This window comes from Cebus imitator, unplaced genomic scaffold, assembly GCF_001604975.1.
Source record: "Cebus imitator isolate Cc_AM_T3 unplaced genomic scaffold, Cebus_imitator-1.0 Scaffold18, whole genome shotgun sequence".
Lineage (NCBI taxonomy): Eukaryota > Metazoa > Chordata > Mammalia > Primates > Cebidae > Cebus > Cebus imitator.
The window spans coordinates 3464104-3480120 of NW_016107333.1; the positions used below are offsets into that span (position 1 = coordinate 3464104).

The following is a 16017-nucleotide window of genomic DNA, read 5'->3' on the forward strand; positions in this document are numbered from 1 at the left end:
CACATTAGCAATCATTTGCAGCAGACGATTCTTAGCCTGAAGGGAGAAGCTGCTCCAATAGTGGTTCTGGAGCCAACTTGGCAGAACCTCTGGAGTGTGTCGGGGAATGCTGCTCCAGCCCTAACCCCAAACAACTGCCTTTCCTCAGCCATTAGAGAGAAGTTTCCAGGCACAATGTGTTCCACTCACCAATCTTCAGGTCCAAGAAATATTTAGGTTGATGCAAAAGTAAATGTGGGTTTTTTGTCACTAAAAGTAATGGCCAGGCCAGGCATGGTGGCTCATGCCTATAATCCCAGCACTTTGGGAGACTGAGGCAGGTGGATCACCTGAGGTCAGGACTTTGAGACCAGCCTGGCCAACATAGTGAAACCCCATCTCTACTAAAAACACAAAAATTAGCCAGGCATAGTGGTGTGTGCCTGTAATCCCAGAGAGGCAGAGGCAGGAGAATTGATTGAACCTGGGAGGTGGAGGTTGCAGTGAGCTGAGATCAAACCACTGCACTCTAGCTTGGGTGACAGAGCAGGACCCTGTCAAAAATAAAATAAAATAAAAAGGCAGGGCACATTGGCTCATTGGCTCACGCCTGTAATCCCAGCACTTTGCAAGGCCGAGGTGGGTGGATCACAAGGACAAGAAAAGGTCAAGAGATCAAGACCATCCTGGCCAACATGGTGAAACCCCATCTCTACTAAAAATACAAAATTAGCTGGGCCTGGTGGCACATGCCTGTAGTCCCAGCTACTTGGGAGGCTGAGGCAGGAGAATCGCTTGACCTCAGGAGGCAGAAGTTGCAGTGAGCTGAGATTGTGCCACCGTACTCCAGCCTGGCAACAGAGTGAGGCTCTGTCTTGAAAAATAAAAACAAAAACAAACAAACAAAAAGAATGGCCAAGACTGGATGTGGTGGCTCATGCCTGTAATCCCAGCACTTTGGGAGGCCAAGGTGGGTGGATCACTTGAGGTCAGGAGTTCAAGATCAGCCCAGCCAACATGATGAAACCCCATCTCTACTAAAAAAACACAAAAATTACCCAGGCATGATGGCACATGCCTGTAGTCCCATCTACTCAGGAGGCTGAGGCAGGAGAATTGCTTGAACCTGGGAGATGGAGGTTGCAGTGAGCTGAGATCACACCACTGCACTCCAGCCTGGGCAATAGAGCAAGACTGTGTCTCAAAAACAAACAAAAAGTTTGAGCAATTCCTATCATGGGTGATGAAGAATGCTATCAGAATTAAATGAAATCATTTACGTCCTTTGCTTGGCTTCTGAGAGTGTTTGATCAATGGTGCTTCTTTCTTGTGTGGCCCTAGAGCCTCTACCTCCATTTAACAGAGAATCAATGATGTCAGCAGAAGTGTGTACATTTTTCTTTAAAAATAAAATAAATACCCTTTATCTGCTTTTGCTCACTACGAATTCTTCTCTCCAATTTTACCATCACCAACCTGGTTGAAGCTTGAATAACAACACATTCCTATTTTGTGCCTACCCTTTTTCACTCTTGCCCTTCTGATGCTTTCAGAAGTCACAACAAAACATTTTAAAAACTAAATCTGGTCGTGCGATCCCCCACTCCACTGTCTGCATCAAACCCTTCCAGTATGTTATTGCTTATCCTTCTGGTCTCAGAGTAAATGTCAGCAGCATAGAAATGCCTTCTGGGACTCCTCAATCAATTTGAAATACAATCCATAAAACCCCATCGAATGGACTGAGATAGCCCCATCTGATGTCCCATGGGAGGAAATGGCCCAAAGCCCCCAAGAAAGCTCCTCAGGATTCTAAAGACAGTCTGGGCTGGTGATCTGGCTTCCACACCAGGGCCCAGAGAGTCATGAGTGCTAATTGCACTCAAAGTTGTGACTGAAGCAGAAAGCCCCAGTGGCTGCTGTCACCTGGTGCAGTGTTCTGCATTTGGGCACAATGGCTGGGCAGGAGAACATGGATGAAGGGGGTCATAACCATGGAGCCCAAGTGTGGAGCAGGGAAAATGGGCTGAGCAGGCTAGCTGTTCAACAGCGACACCGTGTGGTGGTGACAGGAGCAACAGTCCTAGTGGACGGGTGACTACTGCACAGGACAACGGGCTGTGCAGAGCGATTGGTCAACAGCGACACCATGTGGCAGTGGAAAGAACAACAGCACAGTGGGCTGATCACTCTCCAGATACTGTGTGACATTAGGAATTTGGACTAAGAAAACTCCAAGGACACTTGGAACAATGAGACTTTCTGTTAATGGAGGCTGTGGAGACTCAAGAGATTAATTACAGAATTAAAAAGAGATGGTTATATCTGTGCTGTAAACTGGCACTGTCAGCCACATTGGTTACAGCCAATGAATCATAAATAAATGAACATAAAACAAGAAACAATGCGAGCACACAGAATCCACAGGAAAAAAGCCAGAAGTTTTTTTTCATGAAGCACAAATGGAAATTTCTTGGTTACAACTGAAACAGAATTCCTGGAGGAAATATCTGTGCAGCCTTAGCCCTTGAAAGAAGCTCATAACCCTAAAATACACACCACACACTTCCAGTGAATGAGGTTTCCTCATGTTTAGATCATTTCTGAAACTGAGGAAATTTGCAAGAGGCTCTTGGTTAAGATCCGGAGAGGATTCCCTGGGGAAAGGCAGCTTGTGCCCCACGGCCCATCAGGAACAGGTGCAGCTGAGAGCCCCCAGCACCCCTGGCGCCTTCATTTATAGACAACATCTGCACCAAACAGCAGGAAGTTCTAGGGAGAGAAGGGAATGTCATCACCAGTTGAAGACGCACCCCCTGTTTGTGAGTGTGGAGCTGCTGGAGTTTTAAGAAGGACATTTTGGGAGCCTGCCTGTTGGGAAGGAGAAAGGCAGGGCCAGTGGGGACCACTCAGTGTCTCACAGCCTGGATCTGCTCATCGACAGCTGCCAATGCCCGCGAACCTGTCAGCAGCTTCCCTGGACGCTGCCTCCTTCTCAGACTCGGAGGGCCCCCGGGCTGTTTTAGAGGCCTTCATTTGTCATCCCTGCCTCATGGCAGCTCAAGGGAACACTTGTTCCAATCAAGGCTGCAAAACCACTTCTCTTTGCTCCTTTGTGCCTCTCACTCAGAATTTTTAGAAATGAAGAAATTAAATTGTGCCATGGGTCATTGTTTTTAAAGCACGAACTTGGTAAAATGTGGGGAACATGCAGTATGTGCTTCCTCTGCGCTCTTGGCTATTTCTCTACAGCCTCTCAGCCTCATTAATGAGCTCCCCGGTCTAAAGAATTGGGGATTGATAGGCTGGACATTGGGGGAAAGGGAGAGGGAGGGATCTGGGTGATGTGAGGCTTTCCATGAGGGCAAGTTATCAGGAAAGATTCGACCAAGATAAGGAATACAATGCTGGGTGGCGGTTTTGCTGCAGAGGTGACAGCTTTGCGGGGACGTGCTGGGTTTAAGAGGCCTCAGGGTGGAGACACTGGGGGAGCCCGCAAATGCACAAGTGGAGAGTTTGGAAAAAAATGAAAAGACTGGGAGTGTGGCTGGGACACCAGTTAGCACATAGGTGGCAGCTAAGCCTGATGAGGCTGATGAGTGTGAGGAAGGCTAGTCAATTATGGGGGAAGAGAAGAGGTCTGCGGAGGGGTCCTGGGGATCTCCAGCTTGCAGAGAAGGGGCGAGAGAACAAGCAGAGGAGATGGCAACTGCCCAGTGAGTGAGGCGGGCACACAACCAGGAGCCAGGGGAATGCTGGAAACTCAGAGAAGAAAGCACGTCCAGGAAAGGCGTCAGGGGCAAATGCGGATGGAGGTCAGGCTGGGCGAAGCCGCGAGGGAGGCTTCTGTGCTGTGTCTAAATCTGCCAGACATCGACCACATGTTACACCCCATAGTGCCTGCTGTGAGGCTGGTGCAAAAGGCGTGCAGCATATATTTGTTAAATATTTAAATGCACCTTATAAAAGAGGCTCTTTGGCCCATAAACGCATTTCATTTTTGCCGACTGTACCGTGGGAACGAGGCAGTGATGGTTCAAAGCTGGGAGCCTGGCTTTGAATCCGGACTTCGTTTGACATGTGTGGCGTTTCTGAATTTTGATCTTTCTTCTTTGTTTATTCAGAGCACCCACGTCCCAGGGTTGTGGTAAGGGTAGAAAGCACTTGGCGCAGGGCTTGGCATGCAGGAAGCATTGCAGCAACGGGCTGCTACTGGCCACGATTGTTAGGAGAGATTTGTGGAAGACCCTGGGACTCACCTGGTGAGGCTGAAGCACCATGTTGTAGAACTGGACCCTGGCAGGCATCGGGAGAGGGAAGCCTTTCTGCAGCCTCTCTGTGATGGAGACCACTGGTAAGGACCAGGAGAGGAGAAAGAGAAGGGCGGGGGAGGAGGGAAGGCCAGAGCGCCTTGGTAGGCAGCCTCCCTGAATCTGCATGCCTGGGCCTAGGAAGGCACTGGCATGGGCGTACATGCCTGCGAGGAAGGCTGCCCTGGAGTCCGTCCCTCCCACCTGTGGCCCATCAGCCCCAAGTCCACTTCTAGGACCTGCGTGGGCTCCATCCCCATGACGGCCCGCCTGAGGGAGCAGCGTAGCTGGTATCCACTAAACCACAATCCGCTGCGTGCAATGGTGTGGACAGACGTGGATGTGTAATTAGGGGTATCTATGCATGTGTGCATGAAACCTCTCAATGTTTAGGATAAAGCCAGAGGTGGACAGTGGCCAGGGCAAGCACCCCAAATACCGCCACATGGAACTTCAGAGAACTCCACCTTAGAACGTGATCTCCCAGGTCATTATAAAGCTACATTTGTCAAGGTGGGAGGACAGATCAGAGGACTGATGGATCACATTTCATACGGTAATTTGTTGGATTGTCGATAAGTTCTAAATATCCTAGTCCCAGGTTATGTGGGCCTCTATTTGTACTTTTGCCCCTTGCTCTTAAAGGTCAGGGGCAGGCCTGCCTGAAGCTCTTACCAGCGTGGTGATCTAAGCTCTGGGTGGGGTTATCAGGAGACCCCCTTATCCTTCTACCAGAGTTGGAAAAAGACCATGGGCTTTGGCTTTAGAGATGGGATCAAATCCACGCCCCAGCTCTTGCCTGCTCTGTGACCTAAGTCACTAAACCATTTTGTTCTTCCACTTCCTCCCGAAAAAGTTGGAGATGTTAATAATTCTTCATCTCTTGGGGGTTTTGTAAGGGCTGGAGGCAATAATGAATCAACCCAAGTGTAGTAAGTCAATCCAGGTAAGCTCCCTTTTTGTTCCATCCCGTTCCTGGGTTAGATGCCATTTGAGCTTCACTTGACAGCATCATTGCCCAGCCCTCCTACCTGGGCCAGGTATTAGGCGACTCTAGGTAATAACCCCCACCCTCTTCCCCATGACTAAAAACCAATGATTTCTCCGAAGTTCCTTACCGTTAACCCTGGGCAGCACAAGGGTGGGTACAATGTAGTTCATGATATCCTGCAGCAATTCAACCTGGAAATCAGAGGGAGGATGGGAGGACGGCCCTGAGTGGCCAGGGCCCCGTGGGACCGGCGGCCCTCTGTCACCCTCCCTCTGTCAGCCTCCTTTCCCCTAGCGCTGCTCAGCAACCGCACAGCGGGGAGGACTGCAGAGAGGTGGACGCGAGTGACATGTAAAAACTTGGCAGCCCAGTCAAGGTCATGGAAGTGGTTTGTTTTGCTCCGATGGTTCCAGATGTAAAACGTGTTCTCCATTGTAAGGTGCAGGGCCTTACCACCCACGGCAAGGATGAGGAAGGTCATCAGAGAGTATTTAAATGGGAAAAGCTTGGCTTAAAAATGTGTCCTCTCAGACATGGCAGTTAGAGGGCAAATTGAATCAACCATTTTGAGGGCTATTTGGAGCAATGTTCATCAGAAGCCTGTGTGTGCCTGGTCAGGCTTGGTGGTTCATGACTGCAACCCCAGTGCTTTGGGAGGCTGAGGCAAGGGGATCACTTGAGACCCGGAGGAGTTGAAGACCAGCCTGGGCAGCGGAGCAAGACCCCCATGTGCCTTTGGGCTAGCAAACATGCTTCCGAGGAATTTATCCTAAGGAAATAATGTAGGGTGTAGAAAACAATTTGGATGCAAGATGTTGACCAAAGCAACAAATTTATCCAAAACAATAAATTAAAAGCAACCTCCACATCCAACAATAGGGGAATCACTTGGTGGAAATGGTAGTACTTTAATGGAAGGAAATGTCATGCAATTGTTAAGAATGATATTGTAGAAATGTAAGTATCAACACAGAGATAACCATGATACACTTTTGGGTGAGGAAAAGCAGGCTGTAGAAATCACATCATTCCATTTTTTAATTAAATAGGTGTAGTAGAAAGTCGGGAAGAATATTCTCCAAATTATTCACTCAGTGATGAAAATTTGCACGGTTTTTATTTTCTGTCTTTTGCAAATCTGTAGGTTCTGATTGCCCTACGGTACATATGTTTTGCTTTGGCAATAATTAAAAAAAAATTAAAAATAGTGTAAAACACTCAAGATGCTTGCCTGTAGCCGTGAAATTTACAACTGGTAAATGTATATGCTTTTGTTTCTGGAACAATCGAGTCTCCTTCCCTGGCCTGTTATTCCCTGGCCTCACCAAATGCAGTGCCCTCCTTCCTGTGAATCCTGGGAACTTTACATTTCTATTTTCTGCAGAAGTAGAAATTAGTTATGGACTTGGTCAAGCCACCAAGACAGCCTTGGAACAAATAAGTCCAGGAAAGTACAGTGACGTTGCATTTGGTCCTTCCGTTTAGAATCTCATCAGATGGAAATGGCTGGTTGGGTTTATATCAGATTTGAAGGGACATTGGGATGGTATGACTTTGGGCTTGGGGGGCTTACGAGGCACTCACTTGGTGGAGTCATCTCAGGAATCTTAAGGAAAAGTTCTGCAGAGCAGCAGACACTGGGATTCAACCAGAGCCCACCAGGAGATTCAGGCCAATGTAGCAAGACCCTGGACAGCCGACCGCGGCATCTGAGGTTACACACAGGCAGGTGCTCTGCGTGGCTGGCGTTGAACAGCAAGGGCGACTACTTCCCAGTAACAGGGCAACTCGTCATCAGCGCCCCTCGTGAGGGCAGCAGGGGCAAATCTACTTAACGATGAGCAGTGACTCCTGGGCAGTGGAACCGCCTACTTGAGCTGGGGTTCTCCCTGCTTCTGCCTCTTCTACCAGACCTTTCTCATGCCCGTACACGGCTCTGCCATTCATCCAACTGCTTCCCCCAAAACTCTAGAATTCACCTGGACAATCCTTTCCTTCCCCACACAGCCATGAGGGAGGCTTCTGTGCTGTGTCTGAATCTGCCAGACACTGACCCCATGTTATACCCCGCAGTGCCTAGTACAATGCTGGGTGCAAAAGAAGCTGTGCAACATATATTCATTAAATATTCAAATGCACCTTATAAAAGAGGCTCACATCTCTCCCTAGGTTCTGTCTAAATCGACTTCCAAAACATGTCTCCAATCCATCATCTTTCTCTTCTTCCGGGCTGAGTCCCAGCCCCCAGCATCTCCCATGGACAAACACACCAGCCTCTCCTCGTCTGTAATCCACACCCCCACCCCAGCCAGAGGGAGCTTTTACAAAGTTATAAATCTGCTGACAGCACTCCCTGCAGGAAACAGGGCACTGCTGCTCACTGCCTGTGAACACATCGCGTCCCCTCCTCTAGCCCAGCCCGGAAGGCCCTGGGTGAGCCCGTCCATACCGGCCCCTTTGGCCACGTCTCCCCCGATGCCCCTTACTCACTCTGCTCCAGACACACAGGCTCCTTCCATTCCCCAAATGCACCAAGCTTGTTCCCACCACGGCGCCTTTGCCCCTGCTGTTTCCTCTGCTGCTTCCTTCTCATCCTTCAGTCCAACATCACCTCCTTGGGGAGGCCTTCCCTGACCACACCCTCTGATGCTTCATTCTCCCCCATCACTTTCCACCCATCCCAACTTTGGTTTTCGCAGCTTTGATTGTGACTGAAATGATCTTCTCTCTCTCACTCTCTCTTTTTTTTTTTTTTTTTTTTTTTTTTTTGAGACAGGGTCTCACTCTGTTGCCCAGGCTGGGGCGCAGCGTCGCATGATCTTAGCCCGTGTGACCTGGAACTCCCCGGCTGAAGCCATCCCCCTGCCTCAGACTCCCACGCATCCGGGACTACAGGTGCATGCCAACACACTCACCTAATTCTTATTTTTTATAAGAGATGATGTCTTGCTATGTTGCCCAGGCTTGTCTTGAACTCCTAGCCTCAAGCACTCCTCCTGCTTTGGCCTCCCAAAGTGCTGGGATTATAGACGTGAGCCACAGTGCCTTCGTTTCTTACTGTGCTGTCTTCCCACTGCCATCTAAGGCTCTGAGAAGGCATCACTTCCCTGTCTTGTGCATCAGCCTATCCCACACTTGGAGCAGTACTTTGCACCTAATAGGTGCTCAATAAAGTAATCCATTTGTTCACTCAACAAGTATTTGCTGAGCAGATTTTCTCTATCAGATCATGCATATTTAATCCCATTTAAACTGTGCTACACTCACTCCGGTGGGGAAGACCCGGAGTTCAGAAAAGGGAAGTGACTTGCCCAAGGCCCCAGAGTTAGCAGGCATGGAGCAGGTATTCTGACTCAGATCCCTCTGCCCTTGAAGCTTCTCAAACCATTAGTTCACAACTAAATTACATGCAAATGAACCAGGAGCTGCCTAAATAATGCCACGAACCCGTGACATGTTCCCACACCCCACCAGGCCAGGAGAAGGAAGAAGCCACCAGGGGCCTCAGACTCACCGGGAAGGGGCCGATAGTGGAGTGCTTCAGTTCCAGGAGCAGCCTGTGAGAGGGTGAGGAGGGCACTGAGATCACCGATTGCTTGACTACTGTGAGAACCAGTTTCTAGAGAGGAGAGACCCATTCCGGTGATACTCCCCAGTTTTCCCACCCACTATCCATTTCCCTTTCACCGGTCACAGACCCCTGATGTTTCCTCTGGAGAATTCACACATTCCCTGCATCGTCAGCGCCGTTGACCCCACACTGAGCTCTGGGCCGTGCTGGCCAAAGGACATTGTCCACCTCTCCTGCCACAGTCATTGCTGCAAGGATGGACCTGTGACCTACACTGGCCTCATGAAAGTTGGTCCCAGGACTTCCACTGGGAATATTGGGAATGAGGTATTTTCTTTTCTCTGGGAAAATAAGGAAGCTCCTGGTGACTGTTTTGCCGCCACCTGGTGACAGCCTGCTGGGAAATGAAGCCAGCGTAGAGGACAGCAGAGCTGAGAGACGGAGACAGATTCCTAAGGACATCATTTGAGTACCTGGGTCTTTTCCTTGTCTGAAAACCTTGGATTTTTCAGTTTTCTGAGCCATTCTGTTCTTCCCCCTTTATGGCCTTTGTGACATTTTAACAGTGATCTCAGAGAAAGGGGGGACATATGGCTGCTTACTGAACCCCAACCATTCATTAGCTGTGTCGGGTGCTTTGTCCCACTGAATCCCAGTAACATTCCAAGAGGCAAGGGCCATTACACTCATTTTTACAGATGAGGAAACTGACACTCAGGTCAAGCAATGGTCCAAGGTCACACAGCTAACATTAGCAAAGCAGGGTTTCTTTTCTTCCTTCTTCTCTGAGATGGGGTCTCACTCTGTGGCTCAGGCTGGAGCGCAGTCACGGCTGTACTGCAAAGCAAAATCACAGCTCACTGCAGCCTCAACCTCCCTGGGCTCAAGTGATCCTCCTACCTCAGCCTCCCAAGTAGTTGGGATTACAGGTGCGTGCCGCCATGCCCAGCTAATTCTTAATTTTTTTTGGTGGAGATGGGGGTCTCACTATGTTGCTCAGGCTGTAATAAAGCAGGGCCAGCACATTGGAAGGCCAAGGTGGGCAGCTCACCTGAGGCCAGGAGTTCAAGATCAGCCTGGCCAACTCTGGGAAACCCCATCTCTACTAAAAATACAAAAATTAACCAGGTGTGTTGGTATGTGCCTGCAGTCCCAGCTACTCAGGGGGCTGAGGCAGGAGAAACGCTTGAACTTGGGAGGTAGGAGTTGCAGTGAGCTGAGATCGTGCCACTACACAACAGCTTGGATGACAGAGCGAAACTCTCTCTAAAATAAATAAATAAGTAAATAAATAAAGCAGGGTTTCAAACAGGGCTCCTTGAAGGCAAAGCCCTGGTTGTCTCCAACACTGTACAAAGCTTGAAAACTTGACCTTGCTTCTCAAGAGTCAGTAGCCCCGGGGTTTCTGCTCCATGGGTCCTCACACCTGACCCCCATCTCCTGCATATCCCAGAAAGTCAAAGTCTGTGCTCAGCCCACACCCAGCTGTATCCTCTCCAGCTCCTTTATTTGAGACGCCCATGGGTGTTTCAAGAGAAATTAAATCCATATGTTTCCGAAGCAGTAACACTTGTCAACATGATGCCGGGAGAAATGAGCAGCACGTAAACCTCTGAGGGCCGTCTCAAGGTTAAAAAGGACGGCTTGGTGCCAGGGAGAAGGCGGGACTGGGCAGGGACGTGGGTCAAGGCTGCGTGAAAACAGTGCAAACGAGCTGAAGAGGCGGGTGCAGGTCTAACTGCAGGGGCCGCCACATCTGCTCGCTCAGGGTGTCTCCTTCCCTCGGCCCCGACGCTCCCTCCTCTGTCTGCCTGAGTGTCTCCCTCTGTCTCCCTGACTGTCTCCCTCTGTCTCCCTGAGTGTCTCCCTCTGTCCCTGACTGTCTCCCTCTGTCTCCCTGAGTGCCTCCCTCTGTCTGCCTGAGTGTCTCCCTCTGTCTCCCTGAGTGTCTCCCTTTGTCTCCCTGAGTGTCTCCCTGTGTCTCCCTGAGTGTCTCCCTGTGTCTCCCTGAGTGTCTCTCTCTGTCTCTCTGAGTGTCTCCCTCTGTCCCTGAGTGTCTCCCTCTGTCTCTCTGAGTGTCTCCCTTGTCTCTCTGAGTGTCTCCCTCTGTCTCCCTGAGTGTCTCCCTCTGTCTCCCTGAGTGTCTCCCTCTGTCTCCCTGAGTGTCTCCCTCTGTGTCTGCCTTTCCTTTTCTACATCTCCTTTTTTACCTTTCCTGCCACAGTCATTGATGCAAGGATGGACCTGTGACCTCTGCTGGCCCCATGAAAGTCGGCCCCAGGACTTCTGCTGGGAATATTGGGAATGAGGCATTCTCTTTTCTCTGGGAAAGTAAGGAAGGTCCTGGTGACTATTTTGCTGCCACTTGGTGACACCCTGCTGGGGAACGAAGCCAGCACAGAAGACAGCAGAGCCAAGAGATGGAGACAGATTCTCCCTCCCTCTCTTCCTTTGTGTCTGTCGCCTCTGAGTGTCACTCTCTGTGTCTCTGCCTCTTTCTCTATGTCTCACCCTCCCTTTCTGTATTTTTTTTCTTTAGAAAATCTGATTGTTTATTTTGAGACAGGGCCTTTCTCCGTTGTCCAGGCTGGAGTGCAGTGGCTTGAACATGGCTCACTGCATCCTCGACACCCCAGGCTCAAGTGATCCTCCCACCTCAGCCTTTTGAGTAGCTGGGACCCCAGGCATGCGCTACCACGCCTGGCTAATTAAAAAACTTTTTTTTTGGGCCGGGCGCGATGGCTCAAGCCTGTAATCCCAGCACTTTGGGAGGCCGAGGCGGGTGGATCACGAGGTCAAGAGATCAAGACCATCCTGGTCAACATGGTGAAACCCCGTCTCTACTAAAAATACAAAAAATTAGCTGGGCATGGTGGCGCGTGCCTGTAATCCCAGCTGCTGGGGAGGCTGAGGCAGGAGAATTGCCTGAACCCAGGAGGTGGAGGTTGCGGTGAGCCGAGATCGCGCCATTGCACTCCAGCCTGGGTAACGTGAGTGAAACTCCGTCTCAAAAAAACAAAAAAAAAAAAACAAAAAAAAAACTTTTTTTTTTTTGTAGAGACAAGGTCTCACTATGTTGCCCAGGCTGGTCTCGAACCCTTAGGCTCAGGCAGTCCTCCCACCATGGCCTCGCAAAGTGCTGGGAGAATGACGTGAGCCGCCACGCCCGGCCCTGTGTTTCTCTTTCTGCATTTCTGTCTTTCTCTTTCCCTCTTGCATATTGAGTGTTTATTCTATCCCTGGAAGTGTTCTTAACACTTCAGTGCATACTAATACCTCATTTCAGCTCGCAATGATGCTGTTGGCAAAGTCATTACTGGGCTTATGTTTTACTTTTTGAGACAAAGTCTCACTCTGTTGCCCAGGCTGGAGTGCAATGGGGCAATCTCGGCTCACTGCAACCTCCGCCGCCCGATTTGAAGAGATTCTCCTGCCTCAGCCTCTCAAATAGCTGGGATTATAGGGGCCCACCACGACGCCTGGCTAATTTTTATTTCACCAGGTTGGCCAGACTGGCTCAAACTCCTGACCTCAGGTGATCCACCTACCTCGGCCTTCCAAAGTGCTGGGATTAGAGTTGTGAGCCACCACACCTGACCTTACTGGGCTAATTTTATAGCCGGGGAACTGAAGTTGGCAGCATTTTGGTGCTTGCCAAGGTGAGCTGCGCTTCAAACACAGGCAGCCTGATGTCGGGGCTGCATTCCTAACCACAAACCCCCCTGCCAGGACTCAAATTAGGGTCATGTGGATTCTAGAGTCTCCCAGCAGAGCTGGGGCGAGAAGAAGTTGAAGTGGGATTTCCAAGTGTCAGGAAAGGCAGGACGTGGGATGGCCGGATACTGCTGTGGGTCAGTGGGGATCATAGCTGATGCCTCCCAGCCATGAGGACTGGCAGTGTCCTGGAATGCAGGACTGTCACTGCTGGAACTGGGACACTTGGCTGGTTGCAGTGGCTCATGCCTGTAATCCCAGCATTTTGGGAGGCCGAGGCGGGTGGATCACCTGAGGTCAGGAGTTCAAGACCAGACTGGCCAACATGGTGAAACCCTGTCTCTATTAAAAATACAAAAATGAGCTGGGCATGGTGGTGCATGCCTGTAATCCCAGTTACTTGGGAGGCTGAGGCAGGAGAATCGATTAAACCTGGGAGGTGGAGGTTGCAGTGAGCCAAGTTAGCACCACCGCACTCCAGCCTGGGAGACAGAGTGAGACTCTCAAAAAAAAAGAAAGAAAAAAAAAGAACTGGGACACTCATGGCTAAACTGAGATGGTTGGTCATCTACAATGTGTGACCTCGAATGAATCACTTTTTCTCTGAGCGTCAGGTTCCTGGTCTGCAAATGGGGGTGTTGTGGCCATCACACACTTGCGGAGGCTTAAATGTGATGAGCGAACAGGAAAGCAACAATACAGTGCTTCTGTACATACAGGGCCACTGCCATCCCACGGCCGCCAAGGACAGATGGCAGCCCCCTCCTCCCCCCACAGGCCCCCTTACCTATCTACGTTGAGCTCTCCAACAAGCCTGTCGGACCTGGCGCTGACCTCCAGGGAACCATGCGTGCTCTGCCAAAACAATAGCCCAGGGTGAAGTGCCCCGACCCAGGCGCCGTGCTGCAGGGCCTCCGAGCCAAGGAGGGTGAGCTTCACAACAGCTCAGCAGGGCAGTCCACCCCCTGCGGGGTCAGGCCACACAGCCGGGGAGTGGGGAGGCTTCCCGCGGCTTTGTGGCTGCTGAGTCCTAAACCGTCAGCTAGTTTCCATTTTCTCTCTCTACTTCCAGGACCATTTCAGAGTTCTTGGCCACTCTCGGAGGGGCTGTATAAGACAGACCTCAGGGCTGCAGTCCAGTCCAGCCCTGTTCTCACAATCCCTCATTCATTAATTCATTCAAAAAATATGTATTGAGGAGGAAGTCCCAGGTTCCCACCTCAGCTATTGTGTGCAGTCTGTGTGATCTTGGACGACCCCCCAGGACCTATTCTGTCTGCAAAGTGGGGTAACAGGTTGCAGCTTGGGAGACCCAGTGGACTTGCCCAAGGCCTCTAAGTGCTTTCTGGTGTGGAGAGTGTCTGAACCATGCCCTCAGTGGCCATATGGGCGCCACCAAATGACTGTGGAGTGACGGAGTTATCAAAGGGATGAATGCATAAGGCAACAATGGAGTGAAAACTGAGGCAAATGGAAGATTAAACAAATATATGAATGAAAGAATAACAAAGATATGCATGAATGAATAAATGACGGATGAATGAATGAACACATATACAAATGAATGATCAATTGAACAAAGGTGTAAGTAAATGAATAATTGAATAAATGAATCCATGTAGGAATCAGAAAAGGTATGACATATTTCAAGTCAACAATCTAATAAATAATGGAATGAATTAATAATTGAATGAATGAACAAATACAAAAATGCATAATTGAATTACTAAAGATGTAAGTGAATGAGTGGGAAATAGTAGACATATTTCAAGCCAACATGGAATGAATAATTGAATGAATGAGAAATTGAGTGGATGAATAATTGAATGAATAAGTAAACAAATGCACTAGTGAGTGGCTGGGTGAATGAACGCCTGCAGGAGCCAGCACAATTGAGTAAGTGGCTGAGGGTCAGGCTCTGGAGTGGCACAGTCCAGGTGTGAATCAGGACGGGACTCACACTTGGTTTCCTGAGTGGCTCAGTGTCAGGCTCTGGAGTGGCACAGTCCAGGTGTGAACCCGGACAGGACTCACACTTGGTCTCCTGACTCCAAGGACAGTGCTCTTGGGACTGTCTGGGGCTCCTCATCTGTCCACACCCAGGAACAGCTTACCATGCCGATCAGGAAGAGAGAAGCCAGGGAGGAGTTGGCGAGGACGGCAAAGGCCTGGATGTCCAGGGCAGGGAAGAAGGTGAGGCCGGTGGGCTGCACGGACAGTTGCGGCGGGACAGAGGCTGAGATGTGGATCTGCATCTTCATGTTGGGAAACATCTTGGCCACCTGCAGCCCCCAGTGGAGACAGCCAACGAAAGGAGGAGTTCCTGTTGAAATGTTTCTAAATCCTATCTTGCCCCACCCTGCTTAAACACCTCCAGTGTCTTCCCATTGCTCTTAGAATAAATCCTAAGATGGCAGAGTCTGGCAGCTGGCACCCTGCCAACCTCACCACCTGTGCCTCTGCCTCTTGTCTTCCATCTCCAGCCACATGGAACTCTTTCTGTGCCTCACACTCAGCAAGCTCTCTTGTCACCTAAAACCTTTGCACTCTCTGTTCCTCCTTGTTGAATGCTTTTCCTCACATTCTCTATCTTGGCTCTTTCCCTTCCTTCAGGTCTCTGCAGATGTCACTTTCTTAGAGAGCAGTAGTGGCTTCCAGGGGGAACTAAGGAGGGCCTTGGTGACCTTATTCCCATCTCTCTTAGCCTCTGATCTTCCCCAGGTGAACCCACAGTCTGAGTAAAAATAATGTGACCGTTATGCAAATGAAGCTTCAAGACAACACCCCTGGATACCACTACCAGCCACACCTCTCCCCACAACAGAGCTTCTCTGTATAGAAATTTCTGGGGTTTTACCACCAGAGAGGCTGCTATAAACAGAATGTTTGTGTCCCTGCAAATTCATATGTTGAAGCCCTAATTCCCAGTGTGGCTGTATTTGGAGACGGGCCTCTAAGGAAGTAACTGAAGTTAAGTGAGTTCATAAGGGTAGGGTCCCGATCCAATAGAATTAGTGCCTTTATAAGAAGAGACACCGAGAGCTCTCTCCCGCCCCCACCCCCACCACACATGCATTGAGAAAAGGCCCTGTGAGAACACAGCAAGAAGGAGGCAGTCTACAAGCCAGGAAGAGAGCCCTCACTAGAAACCAAATCCGCTGACACCTTAACCTTGGACTTCCAGCCTCCAGAGCTATGAGAAGTAAACCCTGTTGTTTATGCCACCTGGTCTGTGCCATTTTATTACAGCAGCCTGAGCAGATAAAGACAGAGGCCCTCCTTGACCATCTTGTCTAACGTAACCTCATCCACCTGTCGGTTTTACCGGTCACATTCCACATTATTTTTGTTATCGTTTTGGATATCTGAATGATATTTTTCTCTCTCCACTGGTCTGGGAGCTCCGGGAGGGCAGGGAGGTGGTCTATTTTGTTGGGTTCCCAACATAGGGG

General features: G+C 49.9%; 1 protein-coding gene across 1 annotated transcript in view; it reads right to left on the bottom strand.

The window, feature by feature from the left end:
* Positions 1–2399: 2399 nt before the first annotated feature.
* BPI (bactericidal permeability increasing protein) overlaps positions 2400–16017 on the bottom strand; it is a 34615-nt gene continuing 20997 nt past the window's right edge. Inside the window, exons 10-15 of the mRNA XM_017512146.1 lie at positions 14680–14847; positions 13353–13420; positions 8795–8837; positions 5408–5471; positions 4239–4315; positions 2400–2751 (exon numbers count right to left, since the gene is read on the bottom strand). Coding sequence (XP_017367635.1) covers positions 2713–2751; positions 4239–4315; positions 5408–5471; positions 8795–8837; positions 13353–13420; positions 14680–14847 — 459 coding nt within the window. The 3' untranslated portion in view covers positions 2400–2712. The remainder of the gene's footprint in view (positions 2752–4238; positions 4316–5407; positions 5472–8794; positions 8838–13352; positions 13421–14679; positions 14848–16017) is intronic.